The 26,765-nt window shown below is 52.4% G+C and overlaps 8 protein-coding genes across 8 annotated transcripts; 5 read left to right on the top strand and 3 right to left on the bottom strand.

Moving 5' to 3' along the window:
* Nucleotides 1–12: 12 nt before the first annotated feature.
* COL26b_007768 (uncharacterized protein) lies at nucleotides 13–2,388 on the top strand (the record flags this gene model as incomplete). The annotated part of the gene is made up of 3 exons (XM_053180552.1): nucleotides 13–173; nucleotides 309–1,530; nucleotides 1,861–2,388. 3 exons carry the CDS (start codon nucleotides 13–15, stop codon nucleotides 2,386–2,388), a joined length of 1,911 nt encoding a protein of 636 aa, XP_053035545.1.
* A 357-nt stretch (nucleotides 2,389–2,745) lies between these two features.
* Nucleotides 2,746–4,404, bottom strand: COL26b_007767 (uncharacterized protein; the record flags this gene model as incomplete). Its single annotated transcript, XM_053180551.1, has 3 exons — nucleotides 2,746–3,792; nucleotides 3,853–4,113; nucleotides 4,174–4,404. 3 exons carry the CDS (start codon nucleotides 4,402–4,404, stop codon nucleotides 2,746–2,748), a joined length of 1,539 nt encoding a protein of 512 aa, XP_053035544.1.
* A 4,729-nt stretch (nucleotides 4,405–9,133) lies between these two features.
* COL26b_007766 (uncharacterized protein) lies at nucleotides 9,134–10,153 on the top strand (the record flags this gene model as incomplete). The annotated part of the gene is made up of 1 exon (XM_053180550.1): nucleotides 9,134–10,153. One exon carries the CDS (start codon nucleotides 9,134–9,136, stop codon nucleotides 10,151–10,153), a length of 1,020 nt encoding a protein of 339 aa, XP_053035543.1.
* An 803-nt stretch (nucleotides 10,154–10,956) lies between these two features.
* Nucleotides 10,957–11,853, top strand: COL26b_007765 (uncharacterized protein; the record flags this gene model as incomplete). The annotated part of the gene is made up of 1 exon (XM_053180549.1): nucleotides 10,957–11,853. The coding sequence occupies one exon, from the start codon at nucleotides 10,957–10,959 to the stop codon at nucleotides 11,851–11,853; it is 897 nt and encodes a 298-aa protein (XP_053035542.1).
* Nucleotides 11,854–13,698: 1,845 nt separating this feature from the next.
* Nucleotides 13,699–14,370, bottom strand: COL26b_007764 (uncharacterized protein; the record flags this gene model as incomplete). Its single annotated transcript, XM_053180548.1, has 2 exons — nucleotides 13,699–13,786; nucleotides 13,934–14,370. The coding sequence occupies 2 exons, from the start codon at nucleotides 14,368–14,370 to the stop codon at nucleotides 13,699–13,701; spliced, it is 525 nt and encodes a 174-aa protein (XP_053035541.1).
* A 677-nt stretch (nucleotides 14,371–15,047) lies between these two features.
* On the bottom strand, nucleotides 15,048–16,231 carry COL26b_007763 (uncharacterized protein; the record flags this gene model as incomplete). The annotated part of the gene is made up of 2 exons (XM_053180547.1): nucleotides 15,048–15,961; nucleotides 16,018–16,231. 2 exons carry the CDS (start codon nucleotides 16,229–16,231, stop codon nucleotides 15,048–15,050), a joined length of 1,128 nt encoding a protein of 375 aa, XP_053035540.1.
* Nucleotides 16,232–21,746: 5,515 nt separating this feature from the next.
* Nucleotides 21,747–22,462, top strand: COL26b_007762 (uncharacterized protein; the record flags this gene model as incomplete). Its single annotated transcript, XM_053180546.1, has 2 exons — nucleotides 21,747–21,998; nucleotides 22,073–22,462. The coding sequence occupies 2 exons, from the start codon at nucleotides 21,747–21,749 to the stop codon at nucleotides 22,460–22,462; spliced, it is 642 nt and encodes a 213-aa protein (XP_053035539.1).
* Nucleotides 22,463–23,537: 1,075 nt separating this feature from the next.
* Nucleotides 23,538–25,544, top strand: COL26b_007761 (uncharacterized protein; the record flags this gene model as incomplete). Its single annotated transcript, XM_053180545.1, has 8 exons — nucleotides 23,538–23,804; nucleotides 23,865–23,901; nucleotides 23,955–24,046; nucleotides 24,110–24,194; nucleotides 24,250–24,757; nucleotides 24,810–24,976; nucleotides 25,034–25,434; nucleotides 25,500–25,544. The coding sequence occupies 8 exons, from the start codon at nucleotides 23,538–23,540 to the stop codon at nucleotides 25,542–25,544; spliced, it is 1,602 nt and encodes a 533-aa protein (XP_053035538.1).
* Between the last annotated feature and the right edge of the window lie 1,221 nt (nucleotides 25,545–26,765).

Below are 26,765 nucleotides of genomic sequence, written 5' to 3'. Positions count from 1 at the left end.
ACAGCTGCGAACATGGCAAAGAAGAAGACCAAGCAGCCCGTGTCCGACGACGTCGACGGTGGTGTCCCCAGCGGAAGCGCATCGCAATCGTCGTCCAATGGCTCTTCTAGGGGTCGAAATGCCTCGAGCGCTGTCGCGGACAATGTTCCGGCGCTGATTATCTGTCGCAACAAGTCCGTCTTGCCCCTCGTGTCGATGCCGTTGTCTCCCTGTGCTTGCGCTGCCTCCTGGCCAGCAGAAGCGCAATGCGACACGGACACCTGGCACTGCATTTCTCAAACCCGACACGGCTGACCACTGAGCGACAGGCATTGGCGCTTTATCTCCTCCTTTCATGGCCCATGGCTACAGATGCCCATTGAGATCCTCGAAACGATTGCGAACATCAACTACAATACCCCGCGCCCGCGCCCCATCGATCCCGCCGTCTTCTTCGACCTCCTCAAGATCCGCCGGCTCGTCGACGAAGCCACAACTCTTGCAGTGCGGGCAGCCAGTGATATCGCCTCACCGACGTTGGCAAATCTGCACGGAGGACTGAATTCACATACGGCGCTGGGGTATGGCGGGCATGGTGCAAAATTAAGCAGAGAACGCAAATTCCGAATGAGAGAGCAGGCCAGCCAGAAGCTGGCCCGCGCATATCGTTTGGACGAGATCGCCTGCAGCGTTGCTACGATGCAGGGAGCGTCAACGCTTGAGGAGATCGGGTCTCTGGTGTTGCAGCGCAGCAAAGAAGATCCTGATGCCAAATACGTCCACTTTTTCCATGAAAAGATTCCCTCAAGGCAACTGGCGGAGTGCACCAGTTTGCAACCCTTGGACGATATCATATCTGCTAGGCCGACCGAGGGCGAGGCACTACGAACCAGAGCTACCGTGAGGATATTCAAAGACGATTACGAGGGGGCTGCCCAAGACCTGAGTAGCGCGCTGCAAGTGCACCGCTTTCATCAGCCACTTCACCGACCACCATCATCGCAGGATCTACAGCTAGCCACTGGATCCAGAAGGCCCCCGGACGTGATTCTTACCGAGGAGCAGCAACCTAGCAGCTTGGAAATACAGTTGCTATTTCAGCGCGCTGGGGTATACTTGACAATGGCATGCCAGCATGTCGTTGACGGCCTCCCTGAGGCAGCTGCATCTCCGCGGACTGGTAGCTCGAAGGAAGCATCTCGTGATGCCAGTCCCGGAGGCGAAGGCCCGCCAGACCAGCCTCCAGAGCCTACTGCGGCAGAGAAAGAGGCAGGACGCCAACGTTTGGAGAAACGTAAAATCGTGAAGACATACGCCAAGAGAGCTTTGCGCGACTACTTGGCTTACCTGTCCAAATTCGAATACACCCCTGATTTGCCCCTGAGGGTGACAAGAGAGTTCACTGAGAAGGTTAACCTCGCAGCTCACGGCATCCGTCACCCTCGAGTCCCCGACTCAGGGCCTGCCCCTTCTTACAAAACTTACCCCTTGTCCGATTTGTTCGCTGCCGTACCCCCCGCAGATATCCCGCCGTATCCCTCTCAGGAACTTGTGCGTCAAGCTGGCCCTGCCCAGGCGTCCGAGCACGAGGCCATTACATATCATCCCTTGCTGACGGATGCTCTTCATTCGCTTCTTCTTTGCCATTGCCTTGTTCAAACATCCACGAAAGAGCTTCTACGCCACGCGCACATGGTAGCTCGACTAGCGCGTCTTGCTGACGGATACCCGATCTTTCAAGCGAGTCGGTCTCCAGCGAGAGCAGATTGGATTGAGGTACTTCGAAGAGCTGGCAACTGGATTTCAATGACTTCTTCGTGGGAACAACTTTGCGCCCCCGCACCGCTACCAATACTAGATGTTGCCATGGCTGAGCACCAGAACAAGATTCAGTCGTCTCCGAAGGCTGCTGCCCTTGCGGCTGCGTCAATCACTAAGGACAGCAACACGCTAGCTCACATTGGGGAAAATGAGGAACAGCGCAAGGAGCGGATTCGTCAGCAGGCCATCATGGACTCACTCGACGACGATAGAGTCGTCGACGAGGCAAGCCTTCGTGCTGCTATTACTGCTCGTCAGAAGCGAGCCCAGGAGGATCACGACTACTTGCAAGGCATCAAGAATGGGTTCAACGGGAAGCAAGACACGGGTCTCGCTGGCCAGCCTTCGCCTGCCTTGCGGAGGTGGAGTGTCGATGACGGACGAGAATATCCCATATTGACTGAGCGCGCCGCTGCAATTGCCCGCTGGGTGCTCGAGGCACCCACGGTGAGCCTGGGAACGGCCAAGCGGAAGAAGAAGTCGGGCCCGAAAAAGGACAAGGCCCAAAACGGGTCGGAAGCGGCGACGAACGGTATGGCTAACCTGGCCATCAGCGAAGCTGGTAGAGCTGTAGACGCGCAGGCATAGGGTAGTGTTCCCGAATCGCTCAAACCAGTTGGCTCCTGTTGTTTAGTCATGATATATATACATATGTGCACGTTGGAACAGGTATCAGCCAACCGCTTAAGCGTTGCCAGCCAAGCTCAGCGACAATCCCAAAAAATCATAATGTTTCACGGGCATCGTTCAATCTCAATTACCCGCCTGCATTACTGATCCAGTATCAACAGACGATGGTCATGTATTGGCATGCAGCGACTGATCTTTGACAACTTCAAGACTTGCGATTGAGGGTATAGCGCGACCGGCCTCCGCTTAGCCGTTGGACCGGTTCAACATTACTTGACAAATACAGCAAACACATTACTCATTATCCCAGCTCCTTCAAACAACTTCCTTCCTCTCGGTCTGCTGGACCTGAGCCCCGTCCTTCTCAGAACCAGAGGCGGTCCCGGGGTGTTGGTTGTCGACACCCATGATCTGGCCTCCCTTCTCGATGTGGTTGGCGCCGCCAAAGAGCACATCAACCTCCTCCAACGGGATCTGCTTCGTCTCGGGGATGAAGAAGTACACGAACACGCCCAGGACCATGTTCATTCCCATGAAGAAGAAGAGGCACTTGAGGCCCTCGTTGGCCAGGAAGGTGGGGAAGAACTGCTGGAAGATGGTGTTGGCGACGTTCTGCATCTGCGAGCACATGCCGACGGCCTGGGCGCGGACGTTGACGGAGAAGATCTCGGAGGTGTACATCCACGTGGTCGCGCCCCAGGACGGCTTGTAGAAGAAGGTGAAGAGGAACAGCAGGAAGACGATGGCGATGCCGACGGACTCGCTCTTGGTGCCGTCGGCGGCGGAGGGCGTCTTGAGGCCGACGATGGGGACGATGAGCATGCAGATGGCCATGCCGGCGGCGCCGACGATGAAGAGCCAGCGGCGGCCGAAGCGGTCGGCGGTCCACATGGCGTTGAGGGTGAAGAGGATGCCGCAGGTGGCGTTGAGGGCGTTGATGAGGTTGATGGTGTCGTCCGAGGGCCAGACCTTCTTGTAGATGGCGGTGGAGTAGCTGTTGAGGGTGCCCTGGCCGGTGAGCTGCTGGCCGACGTTGAGGACGAAGGCGAGGTAGAGGCGCTTGCGGATGGAGGCGTCCTTGAAGAGGGCGGAGTAGCTGCTGCTGATGGCCTCCTTCTCGTACTCGACGGCCTCGCGGATGGTGAGGAGCTCCTCCTCGACCTCTTGCTCGGTGTCGCGGATGCGCATGAGGGCGGCGCGGGCGGAGTCGATGTCGCCCTTCTTCTGGACGTACCAGCGGGGGCTCTCGGGCTGGAAGGGCAGGGCGATGATGATGATGATGGGGACGAGCATCTGGAAGATGACGACCATCTTCCAGTCCCACTCGCCGAGCGAGGCGCGGTGCTTGGAGCAGGCGTAGTTCTGTGTGATGTGTTAGCCAACTGGGATGTTGATGTAGTGTTTGGGGGAAATGCTTCTCACAATCCAGTAGGCGATGAAGCTGCCGACGCTGTAGAACATCTGCCAGCAGGCCATGATGTGGCCACGGATCTGAGAGGGCGCAACCTCGCCGATGTAGACGGGGCCGGCGGTGAGAGCCATGCCCTGTCCGAGACCGATGATGACACGACCGGCGATGAAGACTCCGAGCTTGTGGTGAGGGGTGAAGGTCTGCATGAGGGTTGCGATGATGGTGACGAAGCAGCCGATGGCCATGCCCCAGCGGCGACCGAGTTGATCGGCCTATGAAGAATCAACGTTAGATATCACAGTCTCCGGGCGTGTTGGGGGTCATGAACTTACCAAGGGACCACCGATGAAGAAACCGGCAACGATAGCACCGATGGTGTAGGCCGTGTTGACGAGACCGATCAACTGCGTATCCTTCTTGAGGTCGACGTCGACCCAGGCGAGCCAGTTCTTGGAGCCCTGGAGGGAGTTGTAGACGGAGGCATCGTACCCGTAGAGGACCATGCACATGGCCGCCATGAGGGAGATGTACCAGTTGTACACCCTCTTGCTGGTGACCGCCATCTTGAACGACCTGGATGCTGCGGTTCCGATAAAAAGATGGCTCTGCGACACGAGGGAAGCGTTTCGTCGTCTAGGTCTGGAGGCAGGCTGATGAAGACAGAAGAATGCGTGTTGGACAACTCCAGCAGAGAGGTGAAGAGAGAGATCAGGCCATGAGTCAAAAGAGAGATGCGAAGCTTGTCTTTAAAGGTTTGATAACAAAGGTGACCGACCCCAGTCTCATCCAAACCAAACTAAACTAAACCCTCGAATCCCCGCAGAAAAAAGGACCAAATTTCCCTTCCTCCCCCAATCCTCCCCCAAATTCCCCCGTCTTCGTTCCCCTCATTCCCCGGGTCTAGATAGCGAAGAAGGGGGAAGACGAAGGGGGAGGGGATAGGGTTCCCCATAATTTGCAAGTTCGAGTCGCCGGGGCTAGCGCTGGTTCCGGGGGAGTGGAGGTGGAGTTTCTGTTGCTCTCTCTCTGCGGCGGCGTTAAAGAGGCAGTCAGGGTAAAGGACCGAGTCCGGTGGTTGAAGCCATCGCCGGAGGGTATGATGTGCCTGGGGTCGTCGCTCATCGAAAGAGGTGTGCGTGAGCTGCACAGGGGGATATCTTCACACCCTCTCCATTCCGCCGCTCATCCGTCCAACAGCACAGCGAGCCGAGAACATGGGAGCAGGTCCGGCGGGACAAGACGAACCAAGAGATGCGGCGACATCCATCAGCAGAGAGAGAGGAAAAAGGGCAGACCCGGAAATCTCTTGGCGCCGCGCCGCGTGTGGCACATCCGTCCGTCTTCCCCAGAACGAGGGCCCCCAACATCAGCCATCCCTGTCGAGGGCCGTTCTGGGGTCGAACTGGCGGAGAAACCCCATGCCCAAAACTTCCACCAATGGCAATTTCACCTTTTGTTCTGGCGGCGGCGGCGGCGGGCCCTCTCCAATCGCGTTTAAGTGGGCGGGCGAGTGGAAACGGACAGGACGATTCGAACCACCGCGTGGTGGTGGCTGGTCTCGGTCTGGGCAAACGCTTGTTTTTGGGCGTTTTCTTTCCGCCCAGCCCGCTCATCCATCCACACGCCTGCGTGTGTTTCGACGTGCAAGAGAACGTTTGTGGATTTGCAGTAGAGTCAGCGGGTGCGCTATCAGATTCGAGAAGGAGACGAGGTCGAAGGTCATGCGGCCCACGCCTTATCGCGGTCCGTTGACGCGTGCGCTTCTGCTGGCAAGGCGGATGATGGCCCTTGGCGACGCAGGTCGTCCACCCACCACCTCGCCGACTCCAGATGCCGATTCCCGTCTTTCTGCACGCCTCTCCGTGAGCCCAGTCAGTCATCTTCATCTCTCCTCTCATTGTGTCTCCATCATGATGCTTTCTCTGAATGTTCGTCCTCTGCTGGTAAACAGAGCTTCACGACAATCTCCATCTCCTGCGTTGACAAGCTGCGAGTCATACATTAAAGGCGCGAGAGGCTCGGGCGTGCATGTGATGACAACGACTAGTTGGTCAGAGAGAGAGTAGCAACAGCTGAGAAAGAATGGGTCTCCCGGCGCCAAAATACGCGAGGTTATCTCTATGCCCCATTTATTCCCGCTCTCTCATGCAACGACACGAAGAAACGGGGCCCGGTCAGCCAGCCCTCGTCTTTCACATGATGGTGCGCCCTCCAGCTGCGTCTGGTCTGACTAGAAAAGCATCGGCACCGCGCCGTTCATTCCTGCTTCTTTTCCTTGCAAAACTCTCTGCCTCAATCAATCCGAGCATTAAACATCTTCCAAGAGAGAGATGAGTTGACATAAGCTTTCTTTGCGGCTCATTGCCCAGAGAATGGATAGGCCATTGGTGGACAGCCAAGACCATTTCATCCGCGGATCCCGTGTTGGCACTGCAAGCCACCCGATGCTGCCAAGGCGTTCGATATCGCTCACTGCTGGCCGTTGTGACTGTAAACACCTGCCCGAAAGGCGAACTTGATATCATTTCCTTCCCAAGCGCCTTGGCGAGATTCGTCGTGGTGTGCCCGCGCATCCCAACAGTCCGGTCACAAGTCTAACACATCAGCCTCAGGCTGACTTCTTCTCTCATCAATCTCATCCCGCCGGCACAATTTCTTCAGTCCCCCGGGAAGCATGTCAGATTTCTCCGCCAGGAAGCCCAGCTTGACTCCAGCTTTTAGTTGCCGTCTTCTCCGCGTCCACCAAAATCTCTCAAATCTCCCCCGCGAAAACCCCAACAATCTGGAGCAAGCTAAGAGAAATCGAACCATCTGACATCCCAAAAATCGCGGAGTCCCCAACTTATTTCGAGGAGAATCCGGCGCCGCCTGCTGTCTGCGAGGCAAGCTAAGAATAAGCTACACCCCTGGAGCTGGCACGGGGGCCGGGCCCGCCCTCGGACGCGGGCTGTGATTGATGGAAGAAATCAGAGCATTCCCCAGATGGGCGGCGTGCTCACTCGTAGGCAAAAGCGGAATTAAGAGTGCAGGCAGGATGCGTCCACGCCTCGACACTAACATCAGGTCGCCGGTGACGGTGAAGGAACGACGGCTTGTGGGGAAATAGAGGCGAGAACGAAGGAGGCAAACATGTCCCAAACCGTCCATAGGCAGGCAATGACAGAACAGCAAATAGCCTGTCAAAGGGTCTGGCGGGCTGACGCAGCCTGCAGTCCACTACCTTCTTGCATGCTGCACATGTACAATGTACGCACATACCGATACATACGCACAGCAGCAGAAATGGGTCGGCCTTGGCCATTCTGCGATCGTTGGGCATTTGATTATGTGAATTCATTAGCTTACCGAGGGGATGGCACCATTGCACTCGGCCTCGGGCTTCGGCAGGCATGGGGTCGCGCTAGTTTCGGGTGATGGGAGGGTGTCGGTTGCTACGTTTATGGGCACGATGTTCTGGAAAGGGTCAGGTGTCTTGGATATCTGATAGAACGGGTCAGAGATGAATCGGAGAGTCTTGACGCGTCTGTGATTGACTGCTTTACTTTTTTCGTCGTCCTTTTCGCTGTCCTTGTCGTCGTCGTCGTCTTTATCCTCGTGCTTGTCTTCGTCGTCGCCCTTGTTTTCGATTCCTTCCTATCATCGTCTCTTATCCACAAGCTCGGTTGTCCCTCTAAAGCTTTGGTCCGGCATTCAAGGAAGTCCAGTTCTTCCACTGGGGCTTTGACGTTGTCCTTCAAAGAGTCACGATGTTGTCTTGTTTGAGAGCACTAGATGGTCTGGAAACTGACTGTCGGGTCCAGTAATTTTCAACACGAAAGCCACGAGACGGATTCCATTTTAAGCCAACCCAGAAACCCTATCGAGCAGATATCAAAATCTCATGATCATCAGCAGAAACCGAGAGACTTTGTTTCCACGAGCATTGTCGCAAGCCACGAACCCTTCCCGAATTCGAGCTTTACAAGGCGTCCAGGAGCTCGGCGTGTGTTATGTTTCTGGCAAAAGACACATAGTACAGCTCGACGACCCTCTCATTCGTATGACAAGGGACTTAATGACAACTTTGACAGATCAATCCGCAGAGAAATACAAGCCGACGCCTTGCCTACCCCGAGATGACAGACCTCACACCCAGATGACAACTCCGCAGACGTTAAATCGATTGGAATAATTCGAAGAATGCAAATATGCTCTGCGTTTTCTCGATACACTACCCTTGTCAAATATGACCCCTTTGCCAGGAAGTGTCGTTCTTGGGCGGCTATCACGAGATGCCATGCCAATTTCTGTTCAACCATAAGCTGCAAGTGCTGGCTCGATTACGAGTGGTCATCGAGACGGTTCTCGTCAAATATCTGGAGAAGCTGCAGGAGCATCCAGACCGAAAGTTGGCGGCGTTGTTGCGTCTGTACCGTGATCATGCCGTTTCATGCACAGCCCACAATCTACGCAGTCTCTACGACCACGTCCAGACGACTTTATTGATTAAGTATCAATATGATGTCTCATATAATGTGTCCTTGCTTCAAAACGAGTTGGTTTTTCAACATGCATCGTACCAGTCGTCCATGGGGAAGGAAAACTATGCGATACAACATGCAAGCAAGTATTCGCCAGCTTCCAGCAGAGATGTCGATATTCCCACCCTGCGCAAAGTTGCGAGCCTCAATGCGAAGCTTTTGGCCTAGCGTACAGATTCCATTCCGATGGTGTTGGACGAGTCTTGATAAGCCGCAATGTGGGGGAAGACGGAGATCCATGAAAGATACAATAAGATATGCTACTAGCAGAATATGCACATGTTTCGACGTGAGCAATCTGGGCTTTTTACTATTGGTGTCTTTGCAGTTTCTGGTTGCTCACTGTGAGACAAAGGATTCAACTTCTGGTTCCGCTAGATCTTGAGACAAATCAGTGTTGAAGACATCACAAACACTACGCTCATTCGCACCTTTCGCGTGTTTGGGTGGGAAGGCTAACTGCAGGAAGGCACGACCTTGGCGACAAACGCTGCTTCATTCTACAACAAACGCTTTCACCTGCTGCCTACTTTGGGGAAGAGGTCTCAAAAAATTCTTCGCCTTTTCTTTCAGCCTTCCACACCAACAAACAAACTAATTCTTCTCGGTCTTCCACACTCTACCAGCATCGCAAATTCATCATCCAAAATATCGGTAGGCGATTACTCCCATCTATCTTGACCTCATTTATTGACTTTTTGGTCAGGAATTAGACCTCTGCAGTTACCACAACGCTCGTCTGCTGCCACCGCCCACACGTGGCTTCCACCTCATGTCGAACAAACGGCCACCGGTGGCCTCCTTCGCCCCCGAGGAGGGATCAGAGCCCATGACTCTGAATCGAACACTCTCTGAGAAGATCGGCTCGGTATCTGTCCCGTACGAGGTCTTCTTGCGCATCGTCGAAGCGCTTATCGAGGACATTTTTGACTGGGAAGAGCCAGTCGATTGGGATCTCAGATACCAATATGATTCCTCGTCCAGGATTTTCGTTCAGGAAAATCGTGAACGATATGGATTCTTCCCGACGAACTCACAGATGATTCGCTGGTCACGCTCCCGACTCCCTTCTCAGATCAACTACGAAACCCGCCAGATGGTCGATAGAGTGCTTCCCCGGGCCGCCATGTTAAACCAAGACGGAAGCGTCGCTTGGATCGATGCATGGCTGCGCCCGGACATTGATGCTTTCATTCCTTTCTACACCAAGTCTCCTGGTCTCGACTTCAACCAGATGTGCTTCAATGCAGCTTTGACTTACCCATCCTCTCGGAACGCATTTGTTCATCACATCGAATACATCCGTCTCCAAGGTTACGACTGGATCACCGACGTCAATGACGACGATCTCGCCGCGCTCGCTACCCTTCCGAATCTTCAGGTGATCCAGATGATGGAGGTTCGCCGCATAATCTACCTTTACATGAAACAACCTGTTCACTTCGGATTCCGCCAGATCAACTATGAAGCCTTTCCTTCCTTAGGAGAATTGGTGGTGATTTGGGGTGAGAGTTTCATGAAGAAGTTTTCGCCCATGCAGGACAAAGGCGTCAGGCTCTACGGTGCAATGCAGGATTGGCCCAAGATAGAGATTCGTGGCACCAAGGAGGGAATTCTGGGCCGGATTCTGGGAGCTAATTGCACTTGCTGCAAGCCAGACGAGGGTGTGAGGGAGGTGAAGGTTGAAACCACGGACGAGTGGGAATGGGATTGGAACCCCTCCAGGTACCTTACGAGACGTCAGAGATATATCATGGACTATGTTGGTCTGCTGTTGGACGCAGAGCAGTAAGGAATAAGGGACTGATTTGGCAAGAATGGATCAGATTCAAGGTTAGCGAGTACGGATTCTGGCTGCCAGGACCAAAGGAATCATAGAATGTCGGGCAATGAATTCATGAATGAGTGTTCGTCATGCCTTTGGTGCCGCTTTTCTCAAGTATAACCTCATGATTCGTACTCAGTAAGCTCGCTTCTCTACCGGAGATAATTGTGCAACGAGTTCGAGATCTGAGTCCAACGAGCTTTGCAAGACTAGGCAGCGCAAGAGGACACCACGGGGGTTTGAACATGTGTTAGGATTCACTGTTCAGACCTGCTGACGTTGAAGCCTTCATAGTGTCTGACTACCTACTGCGAGGAAAAGGCTCGACTTCTTCTAGTGCTGCAAAGGCTTGGGACAAAACATTGCTCGTGGACATTGGACGGACATTCGCATGGACTTCACCCAGATTCCACCTCCATCCAATCCAAGCTGAGAGGTAGGCCAACTGCGGGAAGGAGCGACCACTTCCACACATGCGACTTCCTATTTTTTCTTTTGTTTTCACCTTCGACCTGGACTTTGCCCGCTTTGGGCGAGCGTCTTCTGAAATTTGTTTTTGATCTTTCACAACTCAACACATTCGACTTTTTCGCAACTCGTGGCAGGTAGCTGGCGAAAACGTATCCGACAGCCAGTAAATTATGTACGTCACATTTCTATTCCCAATTCGAATTCGATCTTGATCTGACATTAAAATAGCCCTCGCTGCTACACGACTGGGCAGCTGCCAACACAACCTCCTCACCGAAATTCACATAACTGGGAACAAGATGCCAGACATCCAAATCTTCTCCTTCCAACCTAAGGAGGCACCGCAGCCCATGCCGCTGCGGGAAACCCCGCCTGGCAAAGTTGGATCAGCTTCCCTTCCGCGCGAACTCTTCCTGAAGATCGTCGATTCGCTCGTTGACGACGTTACGGCCTGGGAGACACCCGCAAGCTGGAAGCTTGAGTACTGCTACGACGCCCCGTCCAAGCTGGTCGTCAAGGAGGAACGAATGACAATCGCCGAAACCTCGCACTCGCAGATGAAGCGCTTCCAGCGATCCCGCCTTCCTTCACAAATCAATCGCGAGACCCGCCTCATGGTCAACAAGAAGCTCGCCCGAATCACCATGTTGACCGAGAATTGGACCATCTCACCCATTGACGCATGGGTCCGCCCCGACCTCGACCGCTTCGTTGCGCTCTGCGCCGCCGGCAAAGATCTCCGCAACCAGGAGCTGTACTTCAGACACGCAATGATTCTCCCGACCCCTGCTTGCGACAGCATGATCAAGTCCATCCAGCGACTCCACCTTCCGCAACTTGAGTACATCTCTCGCAAGAACGCCGCCGCAATCGCTTCCTTCGCTGCCCTCCCTCATCTCAGAGAGATCAGCACCATCGTCGGAAACTGGGCACCTGATTTAAACGAACGTATCGCGCACCACGGAATGAGGAAGATCGATCGAAAGACATACCCCACCTTGCACAACTGGGCAGAACGTCACGAGTCAACTTTCGCGTCCACCTTTCGGCCCCTCAAGAACAAGGGTGTCAAGCTCTTAGTCGACATGATGATAAGTGACAACCCGTTCCTTGAGATTTGCGACACCGAGAAGGGAATTCGCATCAAGAATCTCATTGCCAACTGCAACTGCTGCAGCCATGACAAGTTTTATTGAAAATGGGACTTGGGAAGTGCAGAACAACGCTTCGGACAATTTGACATGGGGTAATCACCGGAGGACAGAGATACAGCATTGGAGTTTTGAAGATATAAGACTGGCCTAACCTCAGACTAAGATACGCGAAGAAGAATTACTCGAGAGAAATTGAAAAATGAGCTGGCAAGGGCGAATCACAAGGGGAGGGAGTTGGGTAGAACTAGTAGTCAACCAAGCTTTTGACAATGACAAAGCCGTGCAATGGATAAAGACTCCTCCACCTTCTTCTCCACTTTCATTGACTACACAAATGAAAATGGACTCAATGTACTGTCAACCCGGTAACCGAGGCCCTCAAGATTTGGATCCAAGTTCCAACGAGCTTCGCCGCAGCCCAACATAAGCGCCGGCGGATTCGATGGCTGCAGCAGCACGGTGTATGTAACGCTGAGAATGACCAATAAAGCACTGTAATGAAACATAAAGCCACGCAGGCGCCCACCGGGGCTGAAGTTCTTTTTGCCATCCCCATTTACCAGACCACCGTCCACCAGCCTGAGCTGAACCGCAGAATACTGTCCAGTCCCTCGCAACGTCTTCCATCAAGACAATTGTCCTATCAAGACAATTGTCCTCGATGAGCCAAATCTACACGCAATCGTTTCCAAAGTTCGGGCACCTTCCGACAGAGATTCAAGACTTGATATGGGGCATGGCCCTCGAAAGCCCTCCGGCCGCTCACTTCGCTGATCTTGATGATGTGTCTTTTTTAAAACCCACGCGAGCTATCGAAGCACCAAAAGGAAGAAGAAAGTGGCACAAATTGGAAGTTCTGATCAAGTTTGGTCCACGCCCGACGTCTATAACTTCGGGTCATTCATATACCGCACCTCATGCCTTGTTGCTTCAGACGTGCCGAGCTTCGCGCAGGGTTGCGTTTCGACTTGCCAACGTCTGGGGTCCAGGAAGAGCTCTACAACTATACGCAGGTGAAAGGAGCACCTTGCACGACGTCGTCAGCCTCATCGAGTTGAAAAGATGCTCGGCAGGAGGGGACGGAGGCGAAAGACAAAATAATCGAGGACACGGCGAGTACCCCTTACCTGAGACAATAAATGTGCCTTCTCTTTGGGTCGACGGCACACAAGATCTTGTTATTATACCTAAAGGCTGGGAACGCGAGGCCGAACGACTGCAATGTTGTATCTACGATTTCACATGGACCATACCGATTCAAAGGGCGCGCTATATTGGTTTAGAGTGGCCATATAGCGGAAGACGTGTCTTTGAATCTCTGGCATGCTTCCTGTTTTCACGATTTCGATGCGATGTCCTCTACGTAATCCTTGGCTCAGACGAGCTTGCAGGACCTTCAGACGTCCATAAAATGGCACCGGAGCTTGCTCGGGAGCAAAGACAAATGTTGGAGCGACGATTCAAGAGACCAGGAGTTCCAACGGAAGATCTAGCAGCACATATTCCCGAGAGATTCTGGCGAGGGAAACGGGAATTCTACGTGGTCAGTTGGGAGGACATCGAACGAAGAATGGTGGACTCGCCCTGTTGGGATTTGATTGACATTACAGCCCAGATACTCGAAATCAGAAAGGCGGAGGATGATGTCTGTAAAGGTTGCCAAGATAGAGGTTGCGATCTCAAACCAGATATGTTTCCAATTGCCTGGAGGATTATGTCGTGGCGCGATAAGGAGGAGTAAGATCAACATGTTGTCTAAACTCACTTGAACCTAATGTTTGCCGATTCCGTTCTCATACTATGAAGTAGAATACAAAGAACCAGTCCGGAATCATGAACTTCTACCTGACATGAGCTTGTTAACGTTCAGCTTTCTCAGACCCGTTTCTAGTACGTAATTGTCACGCACTTCCCTTTCCATGCCAGAACGTTTCCTTGGATAAGCTCTTCGAACATCCAGTTCGCCAAATCTAACCTGCTAATGGTATACCCTACGGTAACTCCTGGCTCATGCGCGGCACCTTCAACCAGGCCAGCATCCTCAACGGTCCAGCCCACCCTGAGGCTCTCAAGTCCTTTCTTTGGGCCATCAGTCAGCAGAGGCGGTCTCACCATAACGTACCCTCCGAGCGGCGACCCTGGCTCTGTTGCGCATTTCTTAATAGCCTTCTCCATAGCCGTCGTGTCAGCTTGGGGCACGCGCAAGAGCCAGATGTACAGTGGAATCATGACCAAAGGCTGGTCGCGTTTGATGCCTTGCCCAGTCGAAGAAATGGGAACAAAAACAGGGCTATTTTTGATCGCCCCCGCATTCTTGAGCTGACGCAATGCCTCGATAACCGCATCGGCCGAGTCTCCCGTGATCGTGAGGTCTTGCATTGAGACGGGTTTGAATGGGTTTAGTTGAAACTTGGGCAAAGCCGTGATGCCACTGAAGATGATTTCGGGATCATGACGGAGAAGCTCAGCACATGCATGTACAGAGCGGGAAGATGGACCCTCCACGATGGCGAGGTTTGTGTTGATGACGGACTCGGGCACGTCGTATGAGATGAGCATTTTTCTCAACTTGGTGGCATCTCGAACGACTAATTGAAAACCGTAAGTGTATGTAAACATTTTGCAAGGTTTTCCGAACTACTTACGTGCTGCAGCTTTGTGGCCAGCCATCAGTGTCCAGGCAAGCAGATGACTGAGAGTTGCCCCAGTCGCCCCAACGAAAGCTGCTTTGACTGGCATGGTGTTTGCCCTGCGTCAAAATCTTAGACTGAATTATGTACTGCTAGGTGGTAAGAGAGAATGTCGAAGTTAATGATTAAAATGCCAACTTGGCCACCAAGCAGAAGCTGGCCCAATCACGGGGGACAGGTTTGAAGATATATGCGCCCTCTACACGATACCTCTCTCCCATCGGAATCCGCGGCCCCGAAGATGAGTAAAGCAGGTGGAAAATAGTCTGAATAAGTTCCGGATCATCATGTTCAATGCGGTGTTGGCCCGATGAACTCCGCTGCTGAGACTTACAAGTCCGTCCAAACTCCACCCGGACTACTCCGGTATGCTCGTGGGCGGACGCCAAGACGGCGACATGGAGTAACTTGGCCCCAACGGAGACCGACTTAATCAAAGGCATCGGGACAGTAAAGTCCAACAATTGTCGATATTCAATCAAAATCCCAGGTCCTGTGACGAAGAGATAGAGACAGCCCTTTTATTTCTATGAAGCTTCTTTCGATTCAAGACCAAGCAATTATCGGCTTTACAACATCGCCCTTCTTCATCGCCTCTACGGCTTGTTCAAAGTTGGGATGCTCAAAAACCTTCACTAGCTTCTCGACTGGGAATTTGCCGTCTCTCCACCATTGAACCATCTGAGGAACGTAGTCTCTAGTCCTTACGTGCCCTTGCACAGCTCCGAAGTACTGTTTGCCGCTGACCATGAAAGTCTGCATGTGGATTGAGATGTTCGACTCCGGCATTCCAGTGCCGACCTGGATGATCTTGCCCATATACCTGGTGCCATCAATTTGCGCGGCCAACAGTGGCGGGTACGCACTCGTGTCGATGCTAATTGTTGAGCCAAGTCCCTCCGCTGCCTCCTTGATCTTTTCCGTCACCTGCTTCATATCGAGGCCGGTAGTGTTGATGACATGAGTGGCGCCGAGAGATTTCGCAAGCTCGAGTCGAGACTCGAGCCGATCGATCCCGATGATGGCTTTGCAACCTTGATTCTTTGCCGCAATCACAGCCGCCAGTCCGACACCTCCCATACCGGCGATAGTGACGCAGTCCTCTGGTCCAGCCTTGGCGACATTGATAACAGTCCCGCTACCGGTTTGCAGTCCACATCCCAGTGGTGCCAGGATTCTGAGGTCGTTTCGACTGAGCCCAAGACCGGCGACGTTGACAACTGACTTGTCACTGACAACGGTATGATGCGCAAGACTTGACTGGCCGAAGAAACGTCCTCCAATTCCGTCGGAGAAGACAGGTTCACCAATGAAGTTGATCTCGAAGAAGTTGGTGCAGTGTGAAGGCGGTCCAGTCTTGCAGACGTGGCACGAGCCGCAGTATGAGAATGATAAAAGAACTGGGTCGCCGGGCTTGACGTGAGTAACCGACTTGCCAACATTGACAACATATCCTGAGCCTAGAAAATGTCAACGTCGGCCTAGGTACTGCAAAGAGTGGAGATGATTTTCTCACCCTCATGCCCAAGGACTCTTGGGTAGTACACTCCCGGAACACCGGCATCTGCTGGAGTGTTGCCACAGTGAAGGTCAGTGTGGCAGATACCAGAAGCAACTATCTCGACGAGAACTTCATCATCACGCAGATCTCGGAGTGTCACTGGCTCAATAGCCCATTTGCCCTCAGAAATTGGGCCTCTAGCCACGATGGCTTCGGATTTGAATGACATCTTGGGCAGAATTTGTAGGCTTCCCGATAATATTGAAGAGAAGTCGACCTTTTCAAAGAATTAGAATCGACATTGGAGGGAAGGAAGGATGAGGGGAAGTCGGTGGTGAGGGGTTGCATAGCGCATTCCGGCGATAAGCGGAATTGGCCGGTGATACTCCAACTGCGTGCTGCAACTTAGGTAAACCCCTCATCAAATGAAAATGATAAGGAACTTGATCCAGCTACCTGCCCTTTGAGAACGATTCGGTTAGAATCACACAAGCCATTTGCCACTTGAGGGACTGGGGCATTACTCAAGAATGTCGCTCTATTCTAGAAGATAGCCAGCGTTTCGGAAGCAGTGCCAAGGCATGAGCTATCGAGGTAGCGATATTGCCAACAGTGGTAACACAGCACAGTGCTTTCAAAACTGAGTATTCCGAAGTTATGTGCTTTACGTATTCACGCCTCAATGACATTGTACATAAGTTCGGCTGCCCTACAGCATATCTTTTCGATCATATGCCCTTTCCTGAGCCCGCTCGAAATCTGACATCAATGGATACTCAACTGTGTCCCATACGTCCCTTAGCCGTCTGTCAATACCATCAGGACCCATTGGCTTCCGCTCCCAAAGATCGCGATAGATGCCCGTGTCATGAAGAGGCTCTTCCGGATCTTCTCGACGAGTGTTCTCCCCGTCAACTAAGATCGGTAGTAGACTTGGGCTAGGACTATCGGACGTCAGGAATCCCAGTAATTTTTGTTTCTGGTTCTCGCTGAGTTGGACGATGCGATAAGTGACATCTTCTCTATCCGGATGAAACCAGACGGAATCCTTTTGCACGTCTGGCGCGGAGTCAGGGGAGCGCCGATCGAATAAGACGACGCCACCAAAGATACGAGATTCTGCCCAGTATCCCGCCATGTCTGCGACACCGTTGGGGTACTGGTCATGATCGGTGTACCAAGGGTGCCGGAAGAGTGTCGCATAAGCTCCCTCGGGATTGAAGCGCCAGAATAAGTCTTCTTTGGGAGGCACCCATGCAGCAAGACCGTCGTCTTTGTGCAAGCTCTCATCCATTTTGAATATTTCAACCGCGATTTGATGAACTGCAATAGCAGTCATTTCAATCAACCGGACCTTAAACGCGCGAGACCCTGGTGATGCTCTGCGATATTCACTCACGACCTGAAAGACTTTCCATGAGAGATTTCCATACAAAAATGACGATTGAAATACCTCTGAACTCAAGCGGAGTGATTTCGGGTTGAAAGTTTCTCGAATCTCGCGAGTCTTCTCCAAAACGCCTGGACACAGCTGTCGATGCTCCGTGTGTATTGGGTGCTTGTTTGGTAGCTTGCCACCGGCTGTATCAAAAGCAACTTCGGCCAAAGGCAAATCATCAATCAATTGAGCAAAGGTAATTTCGGCGATGTCTGTCGCAAGTACGTTGCACAGTGCTCTCACGAAGGCGTCTTCATGTTCGCCCTCGCCCAAGCCGATATCGATGGAGACAGTCCCCGAGTCTCCGCCGGCATCAGAGGGTGTCGCTGGGTCATTTGCAATCGTTGTCATAGCTGTCAGTTTTCGTGCGACGAGATCTGTAGGATAACGAAGTGATCAAGAATCAAGGTCGTGAGGTCGAAAGCAACGAGCGCTCGAGGGTGACAGATTCAACTTTGATTCTGCCAGAATTAGCATCAGCACCTTCTAATCACGGGGAACTTGCCGCCTGTTGGTGCATTGCACAGCCCTCTGTTGGCGCTAAACCGGTCACAACACCTTGGTCCAATTGGCTGAACAAAGGTACCTGGAGTGGGGGCCACCCTTACCGTCGAGACCTCCAACAAGTCCCCTTCCCCGGTACAAACGCACGATACCCCAGGGCGGCGCCTAATTACTTGTCCGTACAAGTATTAACAAGGTAATCCAGCGCTGCAGCCTATGAGATGTCGTTGTTACCAAATAGCGATCCAGTAATTGCGACACTCATTTTGTGGGAACTCCGACCAATGTTGCCCTGTAAGCGCTTGCGCCCTGGTCCTCAGATCTGGAAAGAGACCTCATTCTCCAGCAAAGCTGCCAATCGTAACGGGACTCTCAATCATTTACCTCAGTCTGTTGTTCGGGCCATGATTATGGCCTCAGCTCAGTCAGTCATCCATTTGCATTCTTTCCTTGCTTGTTGACATCTGCTTTCACGGCCTGAACAGCGCTTCAGGACCCATCGAAGAATATGGCTTTGCCATTTTCGCAGGCGCCGGGCTTCGAATTATGGTCTCGGATGAAACTAGACTAACGGGAATCGCGACACTTCCCGTCCAGCCTGTAAGTAAGGGTGCGGCGAGCTGTTGGAGAGGTTTCCTGTGTACGGCCTTCATGCAATTCGCGCGCGACAAAGTGTCGTTCTTCTTTCGCCCAGGATATCGTTTTAGCCATAGTTAAATATTGTGGTCTTCCCTTTGTCTTCACCGCATGTAAAGCATCAAATTCTGAACGTTCTTTTAGCCAATACTGCAAACCGCATTGTGTTTCCATTGCATACCAAAGGTACCTATGACATGTTACCACTCAATTGGCAGATCATATGATGCTGATCGAAAGTAATCCTTCCAGTCTTTTCGATCTACCCTCTTATCCAGTTCAAGATGCAGAGAGTTGGCAACCTCGTCATCCACGTCGAAGAAAATGGCGCAGCAGTCATCCTCCCGCCTAACTCGTCGAGATACGGGTGCGTCGAAGCAATCGTGCACATGGCACTTTGCGTTCTGGAGACCCACAAGGAAGGCAAAGTCTTACCAAACTTGGTAATGAGCTCGTGGCACAGCGGAACGCTCAGTCGCAACCGGGAAGACATCTGTTCAGAGGCCAGCCAGCTTCAATGCATCTTACCGTCGACGAATTCTTGCGAAAGATACGATCAGACTTCCCGGAAATCGTTTTGAAACTTTTCATAGGAGAGGCGGCCGCCATCAAGAAAACCTGGGGTGACAATTTGCAGAGCTACGAGCCTAAAGCTGCGGCCGACATGTGGCTGGACATGTCTATCATAGAGAACATGTTGTTTGCACGACAACAGCCAAGACAGACAGCAGGCAACAGCTACGCTCTTTTCAAGTTCCAGATGGTTGTCTCAGTTGCCCATGAGATCTGCCACTTCTTCACTGGCTTTTTGACTGGAACACAAAGGCCATTCACCCCACCTGATTTGGCCGTGGAAGGTTTTGGAAATCCCACGTATGGTGAGTCTGGTCGTTGGTGGGAAGTACAGATGTTTGGAGGTCTTCTGGAGTTTTATGAGAACAGAAATGACCCCTTGGGGAGGAGGCAAGCTGGTATTCCGTACATGTTGGATGACGGTACGAAGTCGTCTCCGGCGAGACAGCTCTCTGTGAACTATGTTCTCGACTTCATCGATGGCGGTGAGTTTCTTTCAAACCTAGCCACTCTCTTGCGAACCACTCTGACTTGAAAAGACTTCTCGTTTCCGGCCCGGCCAGCGTCAAACATGAGGCCTACTACAAAAGGAGCGCTCCAAACAGCCAGCAGGGAGGTGACAGAGTTACGGCCCAGAAGAAGGAATCTCGTCCCGCCTCCCTCTTCGCCCCCTCGAGCAAACACGCCATCTGGCTCTAGTTCTAGACCACCCTCTTCTTGGCGGAGACTGCCATTCCTGTCCTCGCGGTAGTCTTCAGGACGACCAAAACAAGAAGATCATCATGTTAGCCGATGTCCACAAGAAGGATTTGCCTTAGATAGGTCGTTGGGTATTTTGGTTTATTGGTTCTGATTTGTTAATGGTTTCAATTGATATGTACAAATGAGGCACTCTGCATATTCTGAACGCAATGGGAGTTGTATTCGTGAAGATTCCAGTAGTCATCTGTCAAGGGACATGGGCCTTCTATTCTTCTTTCGTCTTTCGGAGGCTCCTTCGTTGTTGTCGTCGGTATTATTACCTATATATCACCACACGCATGCGAATATATCTGGCCCTAGTCTGGCGTATCCCGAAGACTTGAGGGCTTTGTTCAAGCCCATTGTGCAGAATGTGTAAAGCAAATATTGTTTACTCTCGACTTTTCAGCGTCGAAGGGACTGATGGCTATACGAGCTCGGGAAACAACACTCAAACAGAAGATTGGCTTATCTCAATAGCGCATAGGGAAAAGAGTTAGAGAAAGTCATTTGGTCAATTCGGATTCGGGTTCGGTCATCATCAATATGTCGTCGAAAGAAGGTTAAAAGACAAGTGGATCAGATCAATTGAGATGTTTGGAATGAGTACGGGGCTATACTCAAACATGGAAAGTATTCATAGGCCTTGCTGCACATCGTGACTTCACCTTTGAACAACTGCATGTTTCATCGCAGGGAACGCCATGCCTTTTGCTGACTGATTCTGGGAATTCCACGGACAATGTGCTGCAAGGCACCGGTAAGTTTTCGAAAGACGCGTACGCGCGTTGGTAGGGTCAGATCCTTAGCATTTCATTTGCTCGACCTCTGATTGCTTCATTTTACGGCCGAATTGTGATGTCGGCCGATGTCCCCGCAAACTCACTTGAGTTGGAGTTGCCCTCGGCTAGGCCTGCGAGCAATTTTGTCATGATGGGCACCATCCGATAGGCTCTGTGGCCACACCTCAGAACATAAGCTTCGCCCGAAGGTCGAGGACGCCACACCCGAAAGTAGTAGTTCATTCGGGAGGAGAAAACTCACTGGCGCGAGCAGGCTTTCCATCACCCCTCTTTTGGTGCACATCAAAAGCTTGTTAAGAGCAGCAATCGACTCGGATTGCCAATTGTTTTCCCCCAGGCTAGCAGCTGTCTCATGAAGCTCATGCTTGTTGTTGTTCGAGAACGGCTATCAAAATCTCCATCGATGGTTGCTTGCGGCACATCGTAGTAATGGAGATGTTCGGTGCTATCAGTCGAGGCCAATTGAACAGGGAGCAAGGCACATAAGGTAGCTCCGAATTGTTCTGAACTTCCTTTTCGCAGAGTGACAACGGTCTAGCCGGACGCTTAAGCGAAGTTCAATTTGCCTTGAAATGACATCACCTGCTGGGCACACTGTCTCTGCTTTGGCATGAAGTGACTTAGCTGCGCTAGACTTCACTCGTTGATTCACGATGCTTGGCGGTTAACGGCACTTAGCGGCGATCATTTACCAGGGTCTCCTTAGGCCTCGCCCTGAATCTCAAGTTAGTGGTCTCAACCCCTCTCAGTGCCCCTAGCTCCCGTACTCTTCCGTCCACCAAAAGGGCCGCGATTTTAGGCAGGATCACGCCGTCGAGTGTCTAGCTCCGTAATGTGGCCACGAAAGATCCTTCGAGCATTTCGGTCCCGGAAGTTCACCGGTCTACGAAGGAATAAAGCCTAGACCGGGTTGTCTGCCTGGATGTTGTTTTCAGGGGTAATACGTATAAAGCCCAAGCAGAGATTCGACGAAGCAATCGCAGTTGTGTTTACAGATCAACGAGTTACTCAAACCATCCCTACCATTCATTTATAAAGTTCGCACCAAAATGGCCTCGCTCGCTAAGTTCGTCACCGCCAGTGCCGCCCTCTGCCTGGCCGCGGCCCCTCTCACCGCCGCAGCACCGAACGTGACTGCCGAGCTGATCCCCGGCGACTGCTCCGTATACCCGGAGTACGATGCCTCAACCGGCCAGGCGGGGCCGTGGTCGATGCAAGCGACGGATACAGGCGAATACATTACCGGCCATGGACTGACAGCCATTTACTCCCGCGGCTCAGCTGGCATCCGATGGGGATTCGTAAGTTCCATGCCGGAAGCCGCCACCCCCGATTGGGGAACCTTAGTACACTTGCTTACTCCAACAATGATCAGATGGCCGTGCTTGACAAAGCTGGCGTGGCGCAGAACCCCCTTCGATGTGTCAACGGAGAAGGCATTCAAGGCTACGTGCCTACAGGTGTCTCGGGTTACACATGGCAGAACCTCGTTGCAGCCGATATTCCGTACGACGCTCTCTTGATGTACGAGGTTAACGGCACCGAAATCCAGCCGTACTCGCATTACATCAATGGAACGAAGCAGAGCGGAATCTTCTTAGGCTCCGAAGGCTACACGACGTGGGGCTTCAAGAAGGATACTGACACAGAGCAAGGGACTTACTGGGAGGCAAGACTTCTGGGAGCTGACAGCGAGGACCCTTCCACTGGCAAACCGCTTTTTGATGGGGAGACTACTGGCTTCCTGAAAGTTTACGGCTCGTAAATATGACAGTGCATGACGACGTCGGCGTCTGTCAACCGGTGGGAGATGACACCTAGGCGCCCGCAAAGTTATCCGACGTATTGCTGTCCCGACTGGGAGGGCGAACACACCAATAAATCATTTTCAGAGTCTTAGCAATCTGAAAGCAGTAGTTTCCTACTCGTTCAGTCTGCTCCAATTCCATTATTTGCAGGTTTCGTCCAATCATTGGCCGCTTTGACCGCCTTTGAAAAGTAGCATACCGTGAATAGAAGCGTTCGAAACATTACAGGTTGCTTCCCGCATGAGAAAATGGGAAGCCTTGGCAGCGGGAGAAATAATCAAAGCGAGGCTCCGAGAAGGGTTTCCCAACGAAGCTTTAGCGACGGCTTCTTGCTTGACATCGCGTGAGTTCACGATGGACAAGCAACTCTGCAACGTAGCGTCTTACCTGCGCTTGCTTTCTATGGCGCACCGTCCAGTTCTTATTTCTAAACGACGTCGTGCTTTACAATCTGTTTGGCTACTTCTGACGATCAGACTCGCGAATACGAAACCGATAGGGTCGTACATCGTTTACCACGCGAGCTTCAATCGGTCACCCTTGGCTCGGACTTTAAGTCAAGCCCGTCCACCTCCCCAACCTGGCTCCCCGCGTTTTGCCTCCCCCCAGCACACTTGCCCGCAGCGCTAATGCAACTTCTTCAGATCACTTTGTCATTCGTCCCGTTGATCGGCACAGGGGTGAAGAGCCACCCTCCCTCCGGTAGTTGAGGCGGTTCCACCCGGTTTCGCATGCCGCGGGCAAGTTTCGTAACCCACCGGCTATTCGCTCTACTCGTACTCGTTCGAGGCTCTCCTGTCGGTAATGTGGCAGACTAACAGTGCCTTTCGTCATGGTGGGGGACCTCCATGCGAACAAGGAGGTCAGGGGAGCTGGTGCGGTGTTTGCTGTCATGCTGGAGCCAACCAACTGGAGCGCGGATCTGGAGGGTGTGGAAGCACTGCGAGACTATATTACATCCTTAGGTCCCAACTTCTTCTGAGTTTGTTCGTCTGTTCAAGCACACCATCGCAGACGTACCGATCGCCCAGAATGTCGATGTCGATGCTTCCCAACATGAACGCCACCACTATGCCAGTGGTGGACACCACCGTCTTCGAAGAGTTGGCCAACCGCTGGCCGATCGCAGCGACCGCTGTGTTTGCCTGCGTCGTTGCTGTTTTGCTGCAGAGCGTTCTCAAGAGCGACCCGTGGGCGGACCTTCCCATGATCGGGACAGAATTCGGAGGAGCCGAGAGTCGAAGAAAGAAGTTCCTCAGCGGATCAGCAAAGGATATGTATCTTGACGGATACAAGAGGGTAGGCGACGGCATCGCGAGACAGCTTGCGATCATCACGACTAACACCGGGGTCTTGTAGTTCAAAGACAGAGCTTGGAGGATTACTACGACCAGAGGTAAGTCTTGGTAGTAGTTGGACTCTTTCAACGAGTTGCTAACATGACTTCAGCATCGCCGAATATTGTCGTCGCTCCCAAGTTCATGAACGAGTTGAAGAGACTGCCCGACGATGTTCTCAGCTTCAACAAGGCTATTGAAGAGGTTGGTCTCCGTAAAGAAACAGAGTCGAGGGTTAGAAGTGACCTAGCTAATATTATGTTGCAGTTTATGCACGCCAAGTACACCAAGGTCGAGACCGACATTGATTTGCTGCCTCACACCGTCAAGAGCAGTTTGACCCCAGCACTTGGTAAATGGTCCACATGTTGCATGGCTGCAGCTATTGTTGACTAACAGCGACCTAGTACGACTAAACCCCATCATCGCAGACGAAGTTATCGAAGCCCTGCGTATCGAGCTCCCACATTCTGGAGAATGGACCGAGGTCAAGATCATGGACAAGCTCCTTCGTATTGTCGCAATGGCATCTGGACGCGTCTTCATTGGCCCCGAGCTTTGTCGCGAGGAGGAATACCTTGACGCCGCGATCAACTATACCGTTGACTTGATGAAGGCCATTCGTAAGATCTCTGATCTCCGGCCCTGGACACGCCGATTTGTGGCTCCAGGACTGCCAGAGGTGAAGAAGGTGCACGAGCGCATCGATGCCGCAGACAAGTTCTTGCGACCTGTCGTGACTGCCAGACGCGAAGCAGCCAAGGATCCCGACTACCAGAAGCCCTACGACATGTTGCAGTGGATCATGGACGCGCAGACCAAGTTCGGCGAGAAGGACGACAAGGAGCTTGCTAGGTATCAGCTCGGCATCAGCTTCGCTGCTATCCACACTACAACGGTTACCTCTACCAACGCGTAAGCTGACCCCCTTCTTCTAACATTGATCAATAAATGACGAGGACTCTAGGTTCTACACATTGGCAGCCATGCCTGAGTTGATCCCTACTTTGCGAGAGGACGTCCAGCAGGCATTGGCCGAGAGCAATGGTGTCTTCACCAGCCTTGCTATGCAAAACATGAAGAAGTTGGACAGCTTCTTGAAGGAGACCATGAGATTTTATGCGCTTGGTTCAAGTGAGTCGACGTTCTTCCCATTGAAAGAAACTAGGAGGCTGATAGTTCCTTCCTTAGCATCGTTCACACGTAAGGTTTTGAAGACCTTCACCCTGTCAAACGGACAAGTCATCCCTAAAGGCTCCATCATCGAGATCCCCATGATCGGCATCAACAATGATGACGAGTACTTCCCCGACCACGACAAATTCGATGCCCTTCGCTTTTACAAGCTGCGCCAGGCAAAGACAGAGCAGGAGACGGGCACAAAGCAGGCGGAGGTTGTTGCCCTCAACCAGTTCGTCAGCGTCGGTGGCCCTACGAGCCTGACGTTCGGATTCGGTCGTCACGCATGCCCTGGTCGGTTCTTCGCCGTCAATGAGATTAAGATGATTATGGCGACAACCTTGGCGAATTATGATATCAAGATGGTTGAAGGTAGCACCGAGAGATACAAGAACTTGGACTTCGGGTCTGTGGTAAGTTACTCACCAAGGCTGCTCTCCCTTAGAGTTAGAACCGCAACGCTGACTTCCTCAAACAGACTCAACCTGATCCCGACAAGAAGATCTTGATGCGCAAGCTGTGAAGAGAGTACTGCGTGACGGGACGCACTTTTGAAGTCGAGTAATGGGAGGGTTATAGGATTATACACATTGTAATGGCATTGATGGCGAGACTGATCCAAGGCGAGGATAGTTCCGAATGCCTAGACAGTCTCAGCTTTAGAGCGAACCCCCGCAAAGACTGAGTTCTATGGAAAGTTCTTGAGATTTTTAGCGAAAGCAACTGTATCCACGCGATTGAAGAAGTGCGACGACAAACGGCGTTCGGGAGTTGGCTCTGCCCCCCCCCCCCCCCCACTCCGATCCCACCTGCCTCTTGGTGTTGTCGTCGATAGGTTTGAACTGCTCAAAGCTCACGTGATTATTACGCTCTTGCAAACCTGGTATTCACCCCGAGAATGCCCCAAAGTCCAAGAAGAACGCTGGTACCGAATCTGAAAACTCCCTGGCCTGGAACACCTTCGCAGTAGCACACGTAACCATCGACAGCTCCCATCCCCACGAATAGGCTCATCATAGTATCAAGCGCCTCGAAATTTCCCCGGAGAAAGAAGGTCCACATAGCAACTCCCCACAGCGACATTCGCATGCCATAGATCTTCCAAGCCGACTGCGCCTCAATAGATGCCTGAATGTGCGCCGGAAGGCCGAACTCACGAATGGCGCCAGACGGGTTCCAGAGAGGCATCGCACCCCCGATCGTGAAGGTGGTGGCAAGAAGCAGTGGCAGGGCGTGAACGGGATGGAAACGAGGCATTTTTGATCGATTGAAAGCTATCGATGACCCGCAATAATGGCGTTCACACAATGAAGGTAGCTGATATTCCTGGAGGCTGATGCAGTTGGTCGAGAGTTTGTGTCTTCGAAGTGCAAGTAAGCTGCCCTGATAAGCTCTAGGTGCGAAGAAAGCGGGGGCACAGTGCAGGTCTCGCTTCAGACCACCCAAAGTCCCCAATAAAGGATGTTCTAATGCTATGCCCAGTGACGGCTGAGCTTGGGTGACTCTAAATGGACAAGTGCTGACGTTGGAACCACTGGGCTATGAACGGGGCTCGCGAAAGCAGTGCCAAGATCGCCAGATAATGCAATTGCTTACATACTAACTACCGCTGTCTGATAAAGTTGATGCGAACACGACTTATTTGATTAAGTGATTCGGACAACAACCGGTGTTGGCGCGGGCCCGAAAAGGGAGCAATCGGACGTAGTGGACCCAACCACGGACCGGGGCGTCCGGATGCCCT

This window comes from Colletotrichum chrysophilum (assembly GCF_026319265.1).
Source record: "Colletotrichum chrysophilum strain AFK26 chromosome Unknown scaffold_64, whole genome shotgun sequence".
Classification (NCBI taxonomy): domain Eukaryota; kingdom Fungi; phylum Ascomycota; class Sordariomycetes; order Glomerellales; family Glomerellaceae; genus Colletotrichum; species Colletotrichum chrysophilum.
Note: the sequence above shows the minus strand (reverse complement) of the source record. Positions and strands in the feature narration are given on the sequence as shown.